Consider the following 22,461-nt stretch of genomic DNA (forward strand, 5'->3'; position numbering starts at 1 on the left):
TGGCTCACGTCCATAATCCCGGCACCTTGGGAGGCCGAGGCAGACGGATCACGAGGTCAGGAGATTGAGACCATCCGGGCTAACACAGTGAAACCCATCTCTAATAAAAATGCAAACAAATTAGCCAGGTGTGGTGGCGGGGGCCTGCAGTCCCAGCTACCCCGGAGGCTGAGGGAGGAGAATGGTGTGAACCTGGGAGGCGGAGCTTGCAGCCAAGATCCGAGATCGCACCACTGGACTCCAACCTGGGCGACAGAGCCAGATTCTGTCTCAAAAAGAAAGAAAAAAGAACATTACAATAGCGTTTCTCATATCATTTTTACAAACACGTTTTTGTCAGGTATGTACTGACATGCAGCATTTGTCCATAAAGTCAGTGACCCTTTCACTCTGCATGTTACAAATTTTACATATTTGAACTAAGAAATATTAAAATGATGTCAGCCTCTGTAAGAGAATTTCCCTTGAATTTCCAATGGTGTGTAATAAAATTTTAACTTTTGGGATTATTAATTATTTGTTTCTGAACCATTTACAGCAAAATGATGGAATTAGATCGGCCTGTCAAGCTTCTCATTGGTAGCCTACGTTTAGAAACCAATGAAAAGATGCTTAAAGCAGTATTTGGGAAATACTGGGAAATTCCATATTGGAATGCAACTGTTATATATATGTTTATGTTTGCATATATATGTTGTGTGTCTGTATATATATGTGTATGTGAATATATATGTATTTATATATAAATATGTATATCTTGTTATTTTGTTATATATGGGTATAACTGTATATATGTGTATATATATGTATAAATACATATATATAAACATATAGATACACACACACATATGTTGGTTTTATATATGTATATTTTCCAAAGTACATACATACTTTCATTACACAAAGTAAAATAGTTATTTGATTTTAAACTGTAATTTTCAAGTTTATATTTGCTCTTCAATATTCTAAGAAAATAAGTTTTATATTAATAGTAGGTGATGTTAAGGAAGCAAGTGTTTATGAACGTAACTGACACTGGGTGTACACACCATCACTCAGGTGCGCCTTAATTCCCAGCCAGGTTCCCTCCCTGGACTTATACTGAGGGTTCGCAGACATTTTGCAATCTCTTCACATTTCCTCCCTGGATGAAACTCTAAACAACATGTACATAAAGAAAAGAGAATATTTGCTCACACTGGAGCCCAGTGTGGTCCTCCAGATTCCCTGTGCAGTGGCTTCTCGTATCCGGGAAGGCAAGGCAGTGGGAGTGAGGATGTCAGATAGGAGAATATATGTCAGGGTAACCTGGGATCATCAAAACAGATTATGACAGGCCTGGGAGAACGTTTCTGAAAGGACGTAGACCTAGATGGCCCTCAGGTGGACATCGGCACGGAGAGTAAGGAGGTCCTGCTAGAGCTCAAACTGAGCCCCAGGTGGTAGCAGGCCCTAGGGCAGTGGAAGGAGCTGGTAACACAGCTATCCCTAAAGCGTTGATTATCACCTACTAATTTTAGCCAAATATATATCACAGGTAGTTTAGGGTTGCCCAATCCTGAAATGTGGGTGTTACAGTTCCCTGAAGTGCCTGTCTCCCCCAGCCATGGATGGCCTGTGATTGCTCATTAAGTCTCCTCCATGACCCTTAGGTCCTCCATGTGGGGTACAGAACCAGGACTCAAAGGCCTCGAAATTCCCAGCCCTAGGCTGCTTGCCTGTTCCCTCTCTAATGTTCCCTCTCTAATGCCGTCTGTTCCCTCTCTAATGCCGTCTGTTCCCTCTCTAATGCCGTCCCTCCCTCCCTGGAGTAGAACTGCAATGGATTGAGCCATAGGCCCTGGCTGATGATCTGGGGGACTGCAGAAGGGGGTCCACCGTAGGTCAGGTCACAGTTCAGAGCCCATTCCCCAGAGGCCAAGGAATGACCAGTGAGGTCCTTTCCCACGATGCACCTGCCACGGAACCCTCCTCAGCAATCTTGCCAAAACCCAGGCAGTCATTTTTTAGCCCAGCAGCTGAACGAGCTCAGGTAGGCAATGTTCTGCCTGCAGCTGGAGGCTCTATCTTTATGATCCCGGAACCACCGGACTGAAGTGCAATGAGACACCCCGTTCCCTGGGGGGAGAGGAGCCAGGAAGTTTCATGCCACACAGACCCTCCCACACACCAGCTCCCCTACTATGCTGGGAGGCACTCCTTACCAAGGATGCCAAAGCAATAGTCCTTCAGGATGACTTTCACTGTGGAAGTTAAAGTTGTGACAAAAGGAAATCTTCATTCAGCCGCCAGTAACTGGGGATGACTGAGTTCCTCCACCTGCCTGGCCAACAAGGAGAAACGGGATGGACTCGAAGCGACCATTTCATCTAGCTGGACTGAGGTGGCCTGCTAGCTGGAGTGAAGCATGAGTTTCCCATTCCCAGCTCTGCCACTGAGACACCGCGGGCCCCAGGGAGGCCTCAAACGGACTCAGACACTGGACCCCTCCCGCAGACCCAGGCTCCCCAGCCTGACCTGCACATCCATCGTGCAGCAAAGCAGGACTTCACCATGGTTTCTGACCCAGGACAACAACTGAGTGTGCCAAACAATTTACCTCTGGTCAAGGAGCCTCCAGACGACTCGTTGAGCAAGTCTCGTGACACCCTGCAATTTTCAAGAGCACAGAGAATCTGGAGCATCTGGCCTGTCGCCCTCGCTTGTTGCTTCTCTGTCGCTGTCTGTCGAGGAGGCAACCTCACAACTGTGGTGGTTTTTGGGGTGGGGAGAGCCAGGCCAAGAAACCTGCACTAACTAGGGAAAGGAGACAGAGGAAGTGGTTGCGGCCGAGGGCGGGGGGCGGGGTGATATAAGGCGGCTGCTTCCTCAGGGTTCAGGAGCCGCAGGAGGCCCTTGTGTGCTGGATGTTGGACACGCTCTGCTGACGTCCAGGTGTGTGGTGTCCTCTTGTCCTGGGCTTCCTGACGGGTGGGCCTGTCCACCTGAGGGAAGCCCTGTAGGTAGAAGGGGCTGCAGGGTCGTGCCTGGCGCTCCCTATGGGAATGGCTTGGGTGCAAAGGAGGTTATGTATGCTCAGGGCCTACACCCCTTTGGGTCCAGCGCCAGCAGGGGGGAGACAGGCGCTTCAGCGCTATGGGAGCCTCTGGGTCGGCAAGGCAGTGCACAACGGTGTGCACGCTGGCTGTCCATGGCCAGCCCTGGAGGCTGGCCTCCGGTACGTCTAGGGCATAGGACGGGAGCCCCTTTGGAATGCTCCTTTCCGTACAGCACCCTCCGGGAGGAAGCCTGCTACGCGGAGTCTGTATTGTCATAGACCTGCCAGAGGGCGTGCCGGCCTTCTGGCCTCTGGAGCAGACGAATTCCACCTCAGCCTAACCAAGAGACTTTCCTCCCACGCGCCCGCCCAGACCCACTTTCCCCAGGCCGCCTCGGCTGCCCTCGCCCCAGCAGCCAGAGAGACTTCTCCTCTGGATCTGCAGTATTCCATTCCATCTACCTGGCCTGCCCAGTGAAGTGAGATGTTTCATACGTGCCGTGTGGGTCAATGGCTTGCCACACTCAGGATGTCAGTGAGGGCACAGGGCTTCCATGCCCAAGATTCCAAAGGCCACGCAGCCCGCGTGTGCCTGGATGCAGCGCTACCTGGCGCAAGCCCCGAGGGCTTCTCAGAGGAGGCATAGCTCGGGAGGTTGGGACTGCAGGCCAGCCTAGGTTGCTGCTGCCCGGGGAGACGCCCACCGCCCTCGCACTGACTGGCCGCCAGGGGAGAACCGCGGTCTTGGAGGGGCTCCTGGTGCCCTTTGGTCTCCATGTCTTCCCGCGGCTCCCTGCGCCCTTTGCGTGCAGTCCCTTAGGGGGCGCCTGCTAGCCCGGCGCATGCGCCCTGAGGGCCCGCCGTCCCACCGGCTGCGGTGAAGGGCAGCGGCAGGGTTCCTGCGGTGAGGGTCCGGCAGCACAGGCGGTGGTCAGTGGGAGTCCGAAGGGGGGCACCGTCTTCAGGATGGAGTCTCTACAGGAGGGGGAGGCCGGGGCGCAGAGCGAGCAGGTAGCTTTGGGGGAGGAGGCGGTGCTGGGAGCGGATGACATAATGGCGGAGGTGGAGGTGGTGGCCCACCAGGAAGCCGACGAGAAGCGGCAGGAGCAGGTCCAGCGGGCACAGCCTGGCCCTGGGCCCATGAGCCCAGAGTCTGCACTGGAGGAGCTGCTGGCCGTTCAGGTGGAGCTGGAGCCGGTTAATGCCCGAGCCAGGAAGGCCTTTTCTCAGCAGAGGGAAAAGATGGAGCGGAGGCGCAAGCCCCACCTGGACCGCAGAGGCGCCATCATCCAGAGCATGCCTGGCTTCTGGGCCAATGTTGTATCCTTTGCAGTGTTTCTTCTGCTTTTCCAGTTGAGAGGTGCTCTTGGGAAGTGTAAGGAACTTACGGGCGGCTCGGCGTCGATGTGACCATTTGGGGAACACGGGTGAGTGTCCACAGACAAATGTGGCTGAAGAAAGCCAGAGCAGACACGGGTACTATTTTCCTGCGTGCGTGAGAGAAACGCTTCATGGTGCCAAGCAGCAGACGTTTGGGGCATCTTTCTGAAGAGCAGAAGCGAGTTCTCAGCAGAACACGTGTTGCTGTGAATCAAGCTATTGTTAAGGGACTGTGACTGCTCCGCCTTGCCAGTCCGATCTGGGACTGGGCTTCTTCGGGTATGAGCAGATTCTGCCAGGCCTCAGACACCGGCAGTTCTCTGCATATCGCCCCTCCCCGTGTCAGTGCGGTCAGCCTCACAATGATACACCCTCGGTGAACCCCGAGAGGTCTGAATTCAGGGGGAGGGAGAGGAGAAAGGGAGGTCATTCATGGATGCAGATCTGAAAAAATCCCCTAGCCGCCCCTCTGGGTGCTCTTAGGCCTTCCCCGTTGCTTCTAGCTTTTCTTTCCGTTGCATCTCAAGGCTCTTTGACCTCAATCAGATTGCAAACCACCCTCAGATGTCGGCCCTGCTCACTGACCAAGATGAAGACATGCTGAGCTACATGATCAACTTGGAGGTGAGGCCGGGAAGACTAAGGCTGGAGGGTTGAGTGGGGGAGGGCAAGGGACATAATTTATTCCTGCAGGCAACAGTGGGCACCTCAGCCAAAAAGGTGTTTAAGCTTTCTCCACCTTGTCCGGACAGGTGAAAGAAGCGAAGCATCCCGTTCATCTCTGCCAGATCATGTTGTTCTTTCGGAGTAACCCCTACTTCCAGAATAAAGTGATTACCAAGGAATATCTCGTGAACGTCACAGGTGACAGGTGGCTCCCAGGATGGGTAGTGGAAGGAGGAAGGTGGGTGGATCAGTGCCAACGTGTTCCAGCCCCCTTACCAAAACATCCTCTGTCTGTAGAATACAGGGCTTCTCATTCCACTCCAATTCAGTGGTGTCAGGATTATGAAGTTGAGGCCTATCGCCGCAGACACAACAACAGCGGTCTTAACTTCTTCAACTGGTTTTCTGACCACAACTTCGCAGGATCCAATAGGATTGCTGAGGTGGGTCCTTGCTGGGAAACATGAGGAATGACCCCGGTGTGTTCCCAGCTGCTTGGGTCACCAGTCTGAGCTCTCATGAGGCCTTTTCCGGTTGATTCCCCTGACAGATCCTATGTAAGGACCTGTGGCGCAATCCCCTGCAATACTACAGGAGGATGAAGCCACCTGAAGAGGAAACAGAGATTTCAGGTGAGGCGTACAGTTGGAACTGGAGCTGTCTGATACCCGGGATAAGGGTGTTGACACACCTCTCTATTCAGGGAGCCTGGAGGCTCATTTCAGAAATGTAGAACCTGGGGGTCCGTCTTATCCATGTGGAAATTCCTTGAGAGGAAGACACAGCATGACAGAATCCAGGACATTCATGGCATTGGGCTGAAAAAGGCACATGAGACACTGCACTGCAAAGCAGGTTATAACTGTGGAGTCTTAAGCCCGGGGAAGCATAGTGCGTGTCCACACTCACTGAGAAGTAAAGCCGAGTTATTACCTTCAATCTGTGGCACTTGGTTCCATGGCCGTCAACCCGACGGGGAGTCATCTTACCAACCCCTAAAGCTTGGGCTCCCGGAATGTGCCTGGTTGTCCTCCTTGCCACAGACCACAAAGGACTGTTTAGATCGATGGATTTCCTTAAGCTATTACCCCATCGGATTTCCGTGTGCTTTTAGTGTACAACGCGTCTTGTTAGCTGACTCCTGTCACAGAGAATACTGGAAATGGGGCAGGTATTGCAGAGAATAGTTTGTAACACATGCACGGCAGGAGGAAGTTGAAGAGATCACAAAAGGGGAAGGGGTAGTCTTTTCTCAGCAGGCCGTAAAATTAAAACATTTTAAATGGTGGCTCAGAGGAGATGCAATTTGACATGTGTTTGTGTTTCTCTAGGGAACGCGCAGATGTTGGGTTGAATATGATGGAGCATCGGACACAGGTGCTGTGTTCACCTAACACGGCAGAACTCCTGAAAACTTACTACAGTATGCAGGATGTCAGCACTCAGCATGGTCTTGTGCACAGGAACTAAAGGACAAGCAGATCCAGTCACAGCAAATGAAGACAGGAAGCGGGGTGGGGGAATTGAATTGTATGGAATAAAAAATAAACAGTATTAAGGATGTGTGGCTCTGTGTGTGTGTGTGTGTGTGTGTGTCTGTGTGTCTGTGTGTGTGTGTCGGTTGATCCCCTGGATTCCGCTGTCATAATGAATTGATCAATCTATATGTTTGATTCTCTTCATGAAAATGACCAGTCTGTGTGGGAGCTGGGCCTCTGAATTTGTAGAGTGAATTGGTGTGAAATGTTTTGGGATTCTTTCTATAGCACAGAGTTGGGGAGGTACAAGAAACAGAAGACAGTTAAGTTGACAGCTTACTTCATCCTATGGAAGCAGAGATAGTTCAATGACATTGGGTGATGGACACTGAGATATCCAGGGCCCAGTTTGCTGGGGTAAGGTACCTGCAAAATCCTTCATTTTGGGTATCATCAGTCACATTAAGATAGCACAGGATAATGGAAATGTTAACGTTATCTTTCGTGTCGAATTCACAGCTTATTTTTCTTTAAAGGCGAATGCATAATCTTTTTCTGGGACAATCAGCCTCTCAGGACTTCTCACACACCAACGTGAGAAGAAATGAGCACATAAGGTATATGGAAGCCTTATGGGAAAGGTTTCAGAGGCATATGAGAAGACATTCAGGATACGCCCTTTTTTTTTTTTTTTTTTTTTTTTTTTCTGGCGTAGGTGACTAAGGCAAAACACAAACATGCAGAAGTGAGGGGAAAGGTGGTGGATTTGTGGAATATAAGATTGCCTGAGGATCCATGCCTGGACTGTCTTGTCACTTGATGACCCAGAATATGGACGATGTTGTTGATGTTTACATCTTTAGTTTGGTTAAGCTTTTCTCCAAGATGCTTCTTTAGGTGAGGAGGCGAAAATGTACGTAGCTAACACCAATGCGAGTGCATTTTGTGCATTTTTTTCTTTACGATTTTCCTTAAATTTTTATTAAAGCAATGACCTGGTCTATTAAATATAATACTATAATGTACAAATCAAACCTGGACACTTACCATAACTCTGATACGTAAGAAATTCCTCTTGGATGGTCAGAATGATCTCTACCACGTCCCCCAACGTTGCCGTCACGGTCACTACATTTACGACAGGTTTGCTACGGTCAGCAGGAACATCTTCAGAAAACCATTTGACAGAACCGGAAACTATTATAGTACCTATATCCTCCAGAGGAATGTTCATCCCGACTAGAATAACCATAATCATGGTATCCATAACCTCTAGGTGGTGGACCATCATCCCTGGTGTCTCAGGAACTCGTATGAATTCTGCTTCCGTAAGTTAAAGCAACAAATTCTAAATTATCAACTTCTCGTATCCCAAACATAACTAACTTACAACTTAAACACAATAAAGGACCAAACACACGAATAGTTGTTTCTCCAAATACTATATGCAAATGCTCAAAAGGCACATGGAAGAAATCATCATAATTAGTTATTCAGAAAATGCATTTCAAAACCAAAATGAGATAGCACACTTCACACACACTGGAATGGGAATACATTTTAAAAAGCAGGAAATATCAAGTGTTTGAGAGGACGTAGATAATTTGGAACCCTGACACAATGCTAGCTGGAATGGAAAATGATGCAGCTACTATGAAGAAATGTGGTGGTTCCCCAAGAAAATAAACACAATTATCACAGGACCAAGCAATTCCATTCTCACATACTGAGAAATGAATAAGGGTGCCCAGACAAATAGGTATGTAGAAATACAGTGGTGGAAACAACCCAAATAAAATAATGGGTCAGCAGCTTGTGTAAGGAAAGAAGTGCTACAATGTAAACGATCCTTCAGGGCATCGTGCAAAGGAAAGGAGACAGTTATAAAAAGTCCTGTATTGTTTGAGCCCACCAACATGAAATACCCGGAACAGGTACCTTCAGAGGCAGAAAACAGATTGCTGTTTGTTAGGGGCTGAGGGAAGGGAGAAAACGAAAGGAACTGCTTAACGGGTAGTGGGGTTGTAGTTTGGAGTGATGAAAATGTTCTGGAACTAGATGGAGGTGGTTGTTGCACAACACAGGTTGTATTAAGCGCCACTTAACTATTTACCTTAAAATGTTTAATTTTGTTTTGTGAATTTCATCACCACAACAAAAGTCAACAATTTTTCCATTTTTCCTTTGCCTATCCTTTGTTGCGTGTAACCCTCATCTCTTGGTGACACATGGTCGTTCTCTGGGAGGAGCCTGGCTCTCTGCGTGAAGGACCTCCGTAATTCTCTCATCCACATGACATGGGACATTGAATGTTAAAATGATTTCATATTATGTAAAGAACACAGATTCTGAAACACAATATTTTTCTTGTCTAAAACCACTTTTTACAATGATTTCTTGTATGACTCTGTCCTTCTTTCCCTAAATTCCTAGACTTCCGTGACAACTAAAACATTTCTCCCGGCTTTGGATAATCCCATGGCTCCACAAGGCCTGTTCTACCAACGAGCTGAAGGCAGACATTAATTCTTAAGTCAAAGTTCATTTTTAATTGTTAGTAACCAGTTAGTTATTATTTTTCTCAGATTACTATACATAAGATTTTTTCCATACCTACAAGACCAAGCAACTTTCAGTTTCTACTAAAACTTAAAATATAAAAGTATAACTGTGAACAAAAAATGGACTTTCTGCTATGTACCAGGAAGTGTGCTAGACGTAAGAGAAATAAAAGCAACAAGGAAAACTTAAATATGTACTTAAGTCAATTTAACGATCAACACATTAATACATGGTGCAGTGAGGACAAAATACCCACAATTTACAGTGAAGAAAAACATGTAAAATGTAAGCTGTTTTTGAAGCATAAATGGCTATTTGTGAGACACACGCTGGGAAGATTAACTCTCAAGAAGTCCAGCAAAGCACGTTGGTGATAGCATAAAGAGTAACGGGAACTAACAGGAGATTGGGGTGATGCAGTAAAACAGAACAACTTGAAAGTGTCCAGAATGCAATGATTTTCATGGTAATATAAAGGAATTCCGTACGTAATAGAAGGACACAACTCTTTAAAGCTGCGATAAACACACAATCCCCAGAATTTAAGATTCAATAAGACAGAGACCATTGGTTGGATCAAAATAAGTCCTCAAACACACTGGGAAAAAGGAGTCATTAGGTATTCATGTTACAACAAATCACTGCGTTAACAGGATAACAATATTTGTAGGAGAGAAAGAGCAAGGATGGGGCAAAAATGCCAGTTAGTCATTCTGTTACCCAATTTCAATCTTCTCATGTTCGTTTCTACTTTCAAGTACTTAACACTTCCTTAAATGTAAAAATCTGGTTGAAATATACTTTCTCAAGAATGTATTTTCAGAAAATGTGAAAGAATCTTTTCTTCTTGTGAGTCTGTCTTGGTGTCTCTCTGTAGACATTTTCCACCTTGTAAGTTTGTCTAGCTGTCTATCCATAGCTTGTCTATGCTATAGATGTATTTCCATGAATTGGAACTAAATCCATTAATAGCTTTTAGGAAATACTGACTGATTTCTCTCCTTTCTGTGAGAGTTCCTTCTAAGTTTGAATGCTGCTTGAAAGCTTTGAAGATCTATTTACACTTGTATTGGAATACAAGTGTATGTACTTGTATTCCATACAAGTAACATACAAACAGGACTGCCATACGTTCATTTACGTAACGTTTATTCCAATATCCTTCCAACTACACTTGCACTTCCTCAGGCAAAAAGAAGAGGATATCTAAAGCATTTCAGATCACATGACATTACGCCACCTTCAAAAGTTTAGTAATACCAAAAAGATCCTGAAATGCTGTTAAGTGAAAAGCAGTTTGGAGATTAAGAATAAGGGACGGTTACATCTCCATTCATATCCTCGACAGCATTTTTAGCATCTGCAGCGTTCTCAAAATACATGCAAAGCATTTGAGCTTGCTGATTTCCCCTTCATTTCACAGAAGAACTAAATTATGTGAAAATATCTTACATTTATATAATGGACTCAACGGAGTACTAAGAAACCAAAAACGAAATTGCATTTCACATCATTACTGTGATTCTTACTACTATGTCATCTCAATCGTCAGCCTATTTTATTCCAATTTGTTCTCCACCTCCACAACACACTTACTTTTGCTCATTTTCCTTTCTCAGCAACAGGTGACCTTTACCACAGACCCTTCACCTGCTGCCATGAGAATTTTCCCAATATGAAATATAAACTTGAAAATTACAGTTTAATAACAAATAACTATTTCAACTTATGTCTCCAGTAAACATATTAACTATACATTTACTTTGGAAAAGTAGAGATAAATAGCACCGACATATTAATGTGTATGTATATGCATATATACACACGTATACATACATACACACATATATACACACACATACATACATACATACAACACACATACACATACACACACACACACACACACATAAACAAACATATGTATAACAGTTGCCTGCCAATATGGGAACATATTTCCCAAATATTGCTTTAGGCGTCTTTTCATTGGTTTCTAAATGGAGGCCACCAATGTTAAGCTTGGCAGGCCGATCTGCTTCCGTCAGTTTGCTGTAAATGGTTAAAAAAAAAAAAAAAAAAAAAAAAGTCTATATTTAGGTAATCATAAATAAGCCAAAAAGATAAAATTTTGTTACACACTCTGTTGAAAACTCAAGTGAGATTCCCTTACAGAGGCTGACAGCTTTCTAGTAATTCTTCTTTTTTTTTTTTCATGAAATGACCGTGACTTTTACAATGCAAAACTGGAGATGTTTACTGAGCACATGCATTAAGGGATCAAACACGAATTCCATTATTCAAATTCTGTGAAAAGTTTTCCAGGATTAAAAATAACACCTCAGAATAAATTAACCCACCACACACTCTGTAGGATAATGTAGCCCAGCTCTGTCTTACAATTTATAGCCCTTTTCATCTTTGTATTCACATCATTCATTTATTTGTTTCAGTGTCCCAAGTTATATGAAAGAATGTGTCATCTAAAAAAATAACATTCTTTGTTCAAAGTGACCTGCCACATTACTTGTTATGAATTGTTTCTTGCTTGTTCTGCTAACACTTACATAAAACGTCCAAGCTACTTGGGAGGCTCAGGCAAGAAAATCACTTGTATCTGGCGGGGGGTAGAGATTGTACTGACTGAGATTGCACTACTGTACTCCAGCCAGGATGATAAAAACTCCATCACCATCATCGTCATCCTCGTCGTCATCCAATAAAATATAAAATAAAATAAATCCTTATGGAGCAAATTAACCCGTCACATTTCTACCCTACAGTGCATTGTACTGGTGTTCTCTATTATGCCCTGAACACATAAATCATTCTCTTGTAAAGTCACATTCGCACTTACGTTTACCGAGGCATTGTTCACAATAGCAAAGACATGGAACCAACTCACATGCCTACCAGTGATACCCTGGAAAAAGACAATGAGGCACATACACACCATGGAATAGTAAGCATAACCATACAAACGATGTGTTTCTGTCCTTTGCAGGGACATGGGTGATGCTGGAAAGCATCATTCTCAGCAAAATAACACCAGAACAAAAAGGAAAACACTGCATGTTCTCGCTCTTAAGTTGGGTGTGAACAATGAAAACACATGGATACAGGCAGGGCAACATCACACACTGGGGCCTGTCGGTTGGTGGAGGGCTAGTGGAGGGATAGCATTAGGAGAAATACCTAATGTATGTGACGGTTGATGGGTGCAGCAAACCACCATAGCACGTGTATACCTAGGTAACAGAACTGCACATTCTGCACGTGTACCCCAGAGCTTAAAGTATTTTTAAAAAAGAAATACATATAGACATATACTCTACGTGTATTAAAATATAAACAATGCATAAATTTCATCTCTATGCAAATACATATATAAATACAGATACATGTATTGTATATGTTTACGAATACTTATATTTTTAAATCCATCATATAGATTACATGGTTTATACATACATTAAATTATAAGATATGAACTTCAAAGTGTAAGTTATACTTTTCTATGACATGTAAATTCCATATTACTTGATGGACAGTAAAACATTTTACATGGCATATATTTCATGAGTTCCATGTAACACTGAGGCATAAATAATGGGAACTCTGGTGAAAAGAGTGAAATCAAATAGTAGAGGGAATTTAGAGGAAAGCTCTAAACAAAAACAGCCTACATACTCAGGATCGTTACCTGAATATTCCTTATGCCCTCAACCAAGTAACTTTAGGCAAGCACAACTTATACAGTCACATGAAAGGAGTGAGTGTATCGTCTCCTCTGCCATTCCGTTTGTTGAAGCGTCATCATTTGTTTGGTCTCTCTGCTTGATTCTGATACTCACTTACTCACTTGCAGCTTACAGTTTGTTCTCCCAGTAGCCAGAATTACACTCAGAGTAAAACCGAAAGGATAGGTCTTTGATCTCACTCAAGCATTTTCCTTCATTCTTGTCTTGCCACATGATGGGAGTATGACTCCTTGCTTCGTTCTAGTCTCAGAATTATTTCAATGGTTATTATCTCGGCCTAGAATTATCTTCCCCCATCTATGTTCCTAGATTACTTCCCTAATAATAATTACTGCCGCCCTGAGACTTTGGTAGCCTAGTGACTCTAACTAGTGATACTACAGTCTTGGCAGGCTATGATAAAACACCAGAGGAAAAGAAAAACAAAAATTTTGGCTTCAGCCTTCTCAAATATCTCTGAATATACTTTCAGCCTTCTCAAATATCTCTGAATATACCTCCAATAAATACAGTTTTTCTACATAACAACCGCTTTCTACTTAATTCCTGAAGTAATTCTTGGTGTTGGATTCATTTCATTCTTCACATTGATTCAAAGCGTATATGTAACGTGAAGGCGAATTCAGAATTTCATGTGTCAGCAAATAAAATGTTCAAAATGATGCAAAATACAAATGTGAAATTGTATTTGTGAACTTCACTGTTCTTTCAAATTATATTTAAATACCTACCCACTCAGACAATTTTTTTTTTAACTATCTGCATGTTCTCCTCAGGTGGGAAAAAAGGTATCAGAGTTCTTGAATAATTTATGAAAGACAAAATGACAATACTATACAAGGTTTAACCTATTCACAATACTGTATTCAGCAAACGGGAACATTAATTTTAAAATGAGTAAGTAAACAAAATATGTGATTTTAGTAATTCTAAAATATGTTTACAGGAAGAACATAGAAGAGGCCTTAACATACATAAACGAACAATTGAGGCTGGGCACGATGGCTCGCCCCTGGAAGCCCAGCATTTTGGGAGGCCAATGTGTTTGGATCGCTTGAGGTCAGGAGTGCAAGGCCAGCCTGAAAAACAGGGTGAAACCCAGTCTTGACTAAAAATACAAAAATTAGCTGGACATTGTGGCGTGTGCCTACAATACCAGCTCCTCGGAAGGCTGAGGCAAGGGAATCGCTTAAAGTTGGGAGGCAGCGGTTGCAGCGGGCCAAGATCGTGCCACTTCACTCCGGCCTGGGTGAGAGAAGGAGACTCCATCTCAAAAGGAACACACACACACACACACACACACACACACACGCACACACACATCCCAAAAACTAATGAAGCAAATAAAGTGTGTTTGAGAAAAAATGCTCACAGGAAACTCACATATCCAACAGAAAAAAAAAAAAAAATCCTTTAAAACAAAAGTTCCAGGAGGGGCACATAAGAAAAAAAATTTAACACTTTGCATATACAGTGCAAATAGTAACCTGAAAAGAACCACGGGGGAAGAAACTCAAAATTTACAACTAAGTGCTCTAAAAGAAGTTGAAAGTCCCTCTCCACGTCCATGTATTGCAAACTTGATCCTAAAAACTGACAGGAGCAGAACAATAAAAATATATCGGAAAAGTGGTAAAACACTTCGGGTCTCATATAAGAATTGTAATGGAAAATGCATCAGTCTGCAGTTTTTCCATACATTTATGAACAAATTACATGTTTTCATACATAAATTTGCTTTTCAGTATTCCAGGAAATTAAGTTTTATATTAATAGTAAGCAATGTTAACTAAGCAGGTGTTTACGAAGGTAACTGACACTGGGTGTCCACAACATCATTCAGGTGGGCCATAATTCCCAGCCAGTTTCCCTCCCTGGTCACATATTGAGGTTTCCCAGCCATTCTGCAATCTCTAATTGCAAAATGAAAGGAGGCAGTTACAAAACGTCCTGCAGTGCTTCAGCCCATTAACAGGAAATACCCAGGACGGGTAAGTTGGGAGGCAGAAACCAGATTGCTGTTTGCTAGGTGCTGAGAGAAGGGAGAAAATGAAAGGAACTGCTTGACTGGTAGTGCAGTTGTAGTTTGGAGTGATGAAAATGTTCTGGAAGTAGATGGAGAGAGTTGTTGCACAGCACAGATTGTGTTACATGCCAGGTAACGATTTCCATTAAAATGTTTAATTTTGTTACGTGAAATTCATCACCACAACAAAAGTCAACTATTTTTCCATTTTTCCTCTACCTATCCTTCGTTGCGTAACCCTCATCTCTTGGTGACACACGGTCATTTCTCTGGGAAGCCTGGCTCTCTGCGTGAAGGACCTCCTTCCTTTTAATTTTCTCATCCAGGTGACATGGGACATGTAACGTTAAAATGATTTAATATTGTGTAAAGATCTCAAAATCTGAAACACAATTTTTTCTTGTCTAAAACAACTTTTCAAAATTATTTCTGGTATGATTCTGTCCTTCTTTCCCTTAATTGCTAGACATTCATGACAACTTAAATATTTCTTCCGGCTTTGGATAATCCCATGGCTCCACAAGGCCAGTTCTACTAATGAAGCTGAAGGCAGACATTAATTCGTAAGAAAAAGTTCATTTTTAATTGTCATTTATTAGTTACTGAAGGTTTTTCTTTTCATATGAATTACTGATGACTACTAATGATGTAGAGAAAACAGGTAAAACCATGAAAGTCTTCGCTGAATATAAAGTTTACATACGTCGTCCTTTCTCAGCTGAAGAAGGTAAATTTTCCCATGTTCTTCAATCCGTCTCACACACACAAAGATTGCTGCCTTTGAATGACTGCACGCTAAAATTTTACATAAAAGCGCTCCCTCATCTCTAAGCGATTGGCTCTAGCTTAAACGTTGGCAAATTGACATGCACTAGTGCAGCTCTTCTCATGGTGACCAATATTTATTTTTACTGCAATTAGCAATACACTTAAAGGGGTCATTACAATGATGTACCTGTTTCAAAAATAGAAAACCTCCTCCTTTAACATACTCTTCACATGCTAATTCCTAGAGGTCAGTCTCTCACCTATGATGTGATCGCTGGCTAGTCTTCTAATGGAAATGTGCTAGCTTGTGTATTCTGAAATCAATAAATATTTAACTTCATCGATACTCTACACGTGAAATGTAAAATCGAAAATGCCAGGCTTCAGTTTCCTCCATATGATGATGGAGTCCTTGGTGAGAATTTTAATTTGTTCTGTTTAAATTTCTTTGCTTAGAACTGTTACTTTATTGTCTTACATTCTTCTGTTGAGGCGGCAATCTTACCCTTCGCAGTCTCAGCAATGTGACTTCTTTTTCAATTCTGCGTTTCACCTCGTGCTGCTTAGAACTAAATTCCCTCCTCAAATAATTTCAAATTCTACACTAAGGATGTAGTGTTAAGATTTCAACATCCCTGTACAATCTGAATGATTGCACACATCCCATATATTTACACCCCCCACATATTTCTATACACCATATCTTACTTTACACCCCCCATATATTTCACAACTCTGCACTTTTGTGGGATGCACTTAACTTAAAAATGCTGGCCTCCTTCAAGTCTACCTTTCAAGCGTTAATTTCATTAATCAATATTATTTAACATCAGGGATTGCTTATTTGCAACATGCTCTTTTACTTCTTAGTATCCTCGCATAACCAATGAGAATGCCTTGCACGCAAGTATTACTGAGGTCTCAGAAACTGGATGGCCAGGCACAGTGGCTCACACTGTGAGTCAGTGTGGAAGACTGAGGCAGGTGGACTGCGTGAGCCCAGGGCTTTAATGGCGGCTATGGCAATGTAATGAGATCCTGTCTCTACAAAAATAAGAAACAAGAAAAACAGATTTAGCTATGTGTGGTGGTGCATGCCTGCAGTCACAGCAACGCAGCAAGAGCTTGAACCCAGGAATTTGAGAGCGTAGGGAGCTATCATTGCACCAGCGCACTCTGGGCTGGTGAGAGCAAGACTCCAACCCACAAAGAAACGGAACAAACAATTTTTAGATTGGTATGCCGGGGGAACACTACCAAGGGACCAAGGAGATGGAAGAATTCCTTAAATTAAGAAGCCTTCTATCAAACAATACCGCTGGGAATTTTAGGAGAAATTAAGAGGAATTCTCCAGCAAACACGAGATTAAAACTCATGTTTTCTCACAATGTGAACCCCGGCACTTCGGGAGACAGAGGTGGGTGGATCATGTCGTCAAGAGATCAAGACCATCCTTGGCAACATGGTGAAACCGCATCTCTACCAAAAATACACAAATTAACTGGGCCGGGTGGCATGCGACTGTAGTCCCAGCTACTCGGGAGATCGAGGCAGGAGAATCGCTGGAACCTGGGAGGCAGAGGTTGCAGTGAGCTGAGATGACCCCACTGCACTCCAGTCTAGCGACAGAAGAAACCCTGAAACATAACACAAGAATCATTTTATTGGTGTGAGAGAGAGATGTGGGATAAATGCAGAGTGAAGAGAGAGCAGAATTTGATCAGTTAAATAGGTAAATACAATCTAGATAAGGACAAAAATATGTTAGGAGAAAAATGATAAATTACTGTTCCTATAATTCTGCTATGAGGAAAGCTGTATCGAAACATATGATTAGGGTCCACGAAATTCCATTCAAAGAAACTTAAATATTTACAAATCAAAAAATGACACTTCAGAAAAGTATGTTATCTTTAAAATTTGTATCATAACATACAATTCTTACAAATCCATTATGAAATATTAATTTTAAGAGTAGGCTATGTTCAATTTTAATAATCTTTAAGAATGGCCCATTTAACAACATGAAAATTTTCATATAGCTACAAAAAAGGTAGATATATTCTAATGCCTTGGTGTTGTCACAGGTAAGGAAATGCATATTCTCATATATGGCAGAGTAGTATTAATCTGCCCACTCCAGATCAATAGAGAAAAAAGTTACCACGTAATTATGTGCCTTAGAATGGAGCTACTCAGGAGGCTGAGGGAGGAGAATGGCATGAACCCGGGAGGCGGACATTGCAGTGAGCCGAGATGGCGCCACTGCACTCCAGTCTGGGTTACAGAGCGGGACTCCGTCTCAAAAAAGAAAGAAGAAGAGTGGAGCAGACAATGCAACTTCAACTTTAGAAAACATAGCTGATCAGTTCCACATGTGGTTGTTAAAACTCAAATGTTAGATTTTTGAAGGTGGGTTGCTAGAAAATACAATTGAGATACAGATCCAGGACTCAAAGGCCTCGAAATTCCCAGCCCTAGGCTGCTTGCCTGGCCTCCTCTCTGTTCCCTCTCTAATGCCGTCCCTCCCTCCCTGGAGTAGAACTGCAATGGATTGAGCCATAGGCCCTGGCTGATGATCTGGGGGACTGCAGAAGGGGGTCCACCGTAGGTCAGGTCACAGTTCAGAGCCCATTCCCCAGAGGCCAAGGAATGACCAGTGAGGTCCTTTCCCACGATGCACCTGCCACGGAACCCTCCTCAGCAATCTTGCCAAAACCCAGGCAGTCATTTTTTAGCCCAGCAGCTGAACGAGCTCAGGTAGGCAATGTTCTGCCTGCAGCTGGAGGCTCTATCTTTATGATCCCGGAACCACCGGACTGAAGTGCAATGAGACACCCCGTTCCCTGGGGGGAGAGGAGCCAGGAAGTTTCATGCCACACAGACCCTCCCACACACCAGCTCCCCTACTATGCTGGGAGGCACTCCTTACCAAGGATGCCAAAGCAATAGTCCTTCAGGATGACTTTCACTGTGGAAGTTAAAGTTGTGACAAAAGGAAATCTTCATTCAGCCGCCAGTAACTGGGGATGACTGAGTTCCTCCACCTGCCTGGCCAACAAGGAGAAACGGGATGGACTCGAAGCGACCATTTCATCTAGCTGGACTGAGGTGGCCTGCTAGCTGGAGTGAAGCATGAGTTTCCCATTCCCAGCTCTGCCACTGAGACACCGCGGGCCCCAGGGAGGCCTCAAACGGACTCAGACACTGGACCCCTCCCGCAGACCCAGGCTCCCCAGCCTGACCTGCACATCCATCGTGCAGCAAAGCAGGACTTCACCATGGTTTCTGACCCAGGACAACAACTGAGTGTGCCAAACAATTTACCTCTGGTCAAGGAGCCTCCAGACGACTCGTTGAGCAAGTCTCGTGACACCCTGCAATTTTCAAGAGCACAGAGAATCTGGAGCATCTGGCCTGTCGCCCTCGCTTGTTGCTTCTCTGTCGCTGTCTGTCGAGGAGGCAACCTCACAACTGTGGTGGTTTTTGGGGTGGGGAGAGCCAGGCCAAGAAACCTGCACTAACTAGGGAAAGGAGACAGAGGAAGTGGTTGCGGCCGAGGGCGGGGGGCGGGGTGATATAAGGCGGCTGCTTCCTCAGGGTTCAGGAGCCGCAGGAGGCCCTTGTGTGCTGGATGTTGGACACGCTCTGCTGACGTCCAGGTGTGTGGTGTCCTCTTGTCCTGGGCTTCCTGACGGGTGGGCCTGTCCACCTGAGGGAAGCCCTGTAGGTAGAAGGGGCTGCAGGGTCGTGCCTGGCGCTCCCTATGGGAATGGCTTGGGTGCAAAGGAGGTTATGTATGCTCAGGGCCTACACCCCTTTGGGTCCAGCGCCAGCAGGGGGGAGACAGGCGCTTCAGCGCTATGGGAGCCTCTGGGTCGGCAAGGCAGTGCACAACGGTGTGCACGCTGGCTGTCCATGGCCAGCCCTGGAGGCTGGCCTCCGGTACGTCTAGGGCATAGGACGGGAGCCCCTTTGGAATGCTCCTTTCCGTACAGCACCCTCCGGGAGGAAGCCTGCTACGCGGAGTCTGTATTGTCATAGACCTGCCAGAGGGCGTGCCGGCCTTCTGGCCTCTGGAGCAGACGAATTCCACCTCAGCCTAACCAAGAGACTTTCCTCCCACGCGCCCGCCCAGACCCACTTTCCCCAGGCCGCCTCGGCTGCCCTCGCCCCAGCAGCCAGAGAGACTTCTCCTCTGGATCTGCAGTATTCCATTCCATCTACCTGGCCTGCCCAGTGAAGTGAGATGTTTCATACGTGCCGTGTGGGTCAATGGCTTGCCACACTCAGGATGTCAGTGAGGGCACAGGGCTTCCATGCCCAAGATTCCAAAGGCCACGCAGCCCGCGTGTGCCTGGATGCAGCGCTACCTGGCGCAAGCCCCGAGGGCTTCTCAGAGGAGGCATAGCTCGGGAGGTTGGGACTGCAGGCCAGCCTAGGTTGCTGCTGCCCGGGGAGACGCCCACCGCCCTCGCACTGACTGGCCGCCAGGGGAGAACCGCGGTCTTGGAGGGGCTCCTGGTGCCCTTTGGTCTCCATGTCTTCCCGCGGCTCCCTGCGCCCTTTGCGTGCAGTCCCTTAGGGGGCGCCTGCTAGCCCGGCGCATGCGCCCTGAGGGCCCGCCGTCCCACCGGCTGCGGTGAAGGGCAGCGGCAGGGTTCCTGCGGTGAGGGTCCGGCAGCACAGGCGGTGGTCAGTGGGAGTCCGAAGGGGGGCACCGTCTTCAGGATGGAGTCTCTACAGGAGGGGGAGGCCGGGGCGCAGAGCGAGCAGGTAGCTTTGGGGGAGGAGGCGGTGCTGGGAGCGGATGACATAATGGCGGAGGTGGAGGTGGTGGCCCACCAGGAAGCCGACGAGAAGCGGCAGGAGCAGGTCCAGCGGGCACAGCCTGGCCCTGGGCCCATGAGCCCAGAGTCTGCACTGGAGGAGCTGCTGGCCGTTCAGGTGGAGCTGGAGCCGGTTAATGCCCGAGCCAGGAAGGCCTTTTCTCAGCAGAGGGAAAAGATGGAGCGGAGGCGCAAGCCCCACCTGGACCGCAGAGGCGCCATCATCCAGAGCATGCCTGGCTTCTGGGCCAATGTTGTATCCTTTGCAGTGTTTCTTCTGCTTTTCCAGTTGAGAGGTGCTCTTGGGAAGTGTAAGGAACTTACGGGCGGCTCGGCGTCGATGTGACCATTTGGGGAACACGGGTGAGTGTCCACAGACAAATGTGGCTGAAGAAAGCCAGAGCAGACACGGGTACTATTTTCCTGCGTGCGTGAGAGAAACGCTTCATGGTGCCAAGCAGCAGACGTTTGGGGCATCTTTCTGAAGAGCAGAAGCGAGTTCTCAGCAGAACACGTGTTGCTGTGAATCAAGCTATTGTTAAGGGACTGTGACTGCTCCGCCTTGCCAGTCCGATCTGGGACTGGGCTTCTTCGGGTATGAGCAGATTCTGCCAGGCCTCAGACACCGGCAGTTCTCTGCATATCGCCCCTCCCCGTGTCAGTGCGGTCAGCCTCACAATGATACACCCTCGGTGAACCCCGAGAGGTCTGAATTCAGGGGGAGGGAGAGGAGAAAGGGAGGTCATTCATGGATGCAGATCTGAAAAAATCCCCTAGCCGCCCCTCTGGGTGCTCTTAGGCCTTCCCCGTTGCTTCTAGCTTTTCTTTCCGTTGCATCTCAAGGCTCTTTGACCTCAATCAGATTGCAAACCACCCTCAGATGTCGGCCCTGCTCACTGACCAAGATGAAGACATGCTGAGCTACATGATCAACTTGGAGGTGAGGCCGGGAAGACTAAGGCTGGAGGGTTGAGTGGGGGAGGGCAAGGGACATAATTTATTCCTGCAGGCAACAGTGGGCACCTCAGCCAAAAAGGTGTTTAAGCTTTCTCCACCTTGTCCGGACAGGTGAAAGAAGCGAAGCATCCCGTTCATCTCTGCCAGATCATGTTGTTCTTTCGGAGTAACCCCTACTTCCAGAATAAAGTGATTACCAAGGAATATCTCGTGAACGTCACAGGTGACAGGTGGCTCCCAGGATGGGTAGTGGAAGGAGGAAGGTGGGTGGATCAGTGCCAACGTGTTCCAGCCCCCTTACCAAAACATCCTCTGTCTGTAGAATACAGGGCTTCTCATTCCACTCCAATTCAGTGGTGTCAGGATTATGAAGTTGAGGCCTATCGCCGCAGACACAACAACAGCGGTCTTAACTTCTTCAACTGGTTTTCTGACCACAACTTCGCAGGATCCAATAGGATTGCTGAGGTGGGTCCTTGCTGGGAAACATGAGGAATGACCCCGGTGTGTTCCCAGCTGCTTGGGTCACCAGTCTGAGCTCTCATGAGGCCTTTTCCGGTTGATTCCCCTGACAGATCCTATGTAAGGACCTGTGGCGCAATCCCCTGCAATACTACAGGAGGATGAAGCCACCTGAAGAGGAAACAGAGATTTCAGGTGAGGCGTACAGTTGGAACTGGAGCTGTCTGATACCCGGGATAAGGGTGTTGACACACCTCTCTATTCAGGGAGCCTGGAGGCTCATTTCAGAAATGTAGAACCTGGGGGTCCGTCTTATCCATGTGGAAATTCCTTGAGAGGAAGACACAGCATGACAGAATCCAGGACATTCATGGCATTGGGCTGAAAAAGGCACATGAGACACTGCACTGCAAAGCAGGTTATAACTGTGGAGTCTTAAGCCCGGGGAAGCATAGTGCGTGTCCACACTCACTGAGAAGTAAAGCCGAGTTATTACCTTCAATCTGTGGCACTTGGTTCCATGGCCGTCAACCCGAC

General features: G+C 46.0%; 1 protein-coding gene and 1 pseudogene across 1 annotated transcript; both read left to right on the plus strand.

Annotated features, from left to right (window-relative positions):
* Window positions 1-3,879: 3,879 nt before the first annotated feature.
* On the plus strand, window positions 3,880-6,617 carry LOC141409557 (testis-specific Y-encoded protein 2-like). The gene is given in 7 exon segments (XM_074030628.1): window positions 3,880-3,912; window positions 3,914-4,357; window positions 4,964-5,041; window positions 5,170-5,281; window positions 5,381-5,526; window positions 5,634-5,715; window positions 6,415-6,617. Coding segments are annotated over 7 exon segments (918 nt in total). The 3' UTR covers window positions 6,438-6,617.
* A 13,666-nt stretch (window positions 6,618-20,283) lies between these two features.
* LOC141409558 (testis-specific Y-encoded protein 3-like) lies at window positions 20,284-22,089 on the plus strand (annotated as a pseudogene).
* Window positions 22,090-22,461: the final 372 nt, after the last annotated feature.

This window comes from Macaca fascicularis, chromosome Y (assembly GCF_037993035.2).
Source record: "Macaca fascicularis isolate 582-1 chromosome Y, T2T-MFA8v1.1".
NCBI lineage: Eukaryota > Metazoa > Chordata > Mammalia > Primates > Cercopithecidae > Macaca > Macaca fascicularis.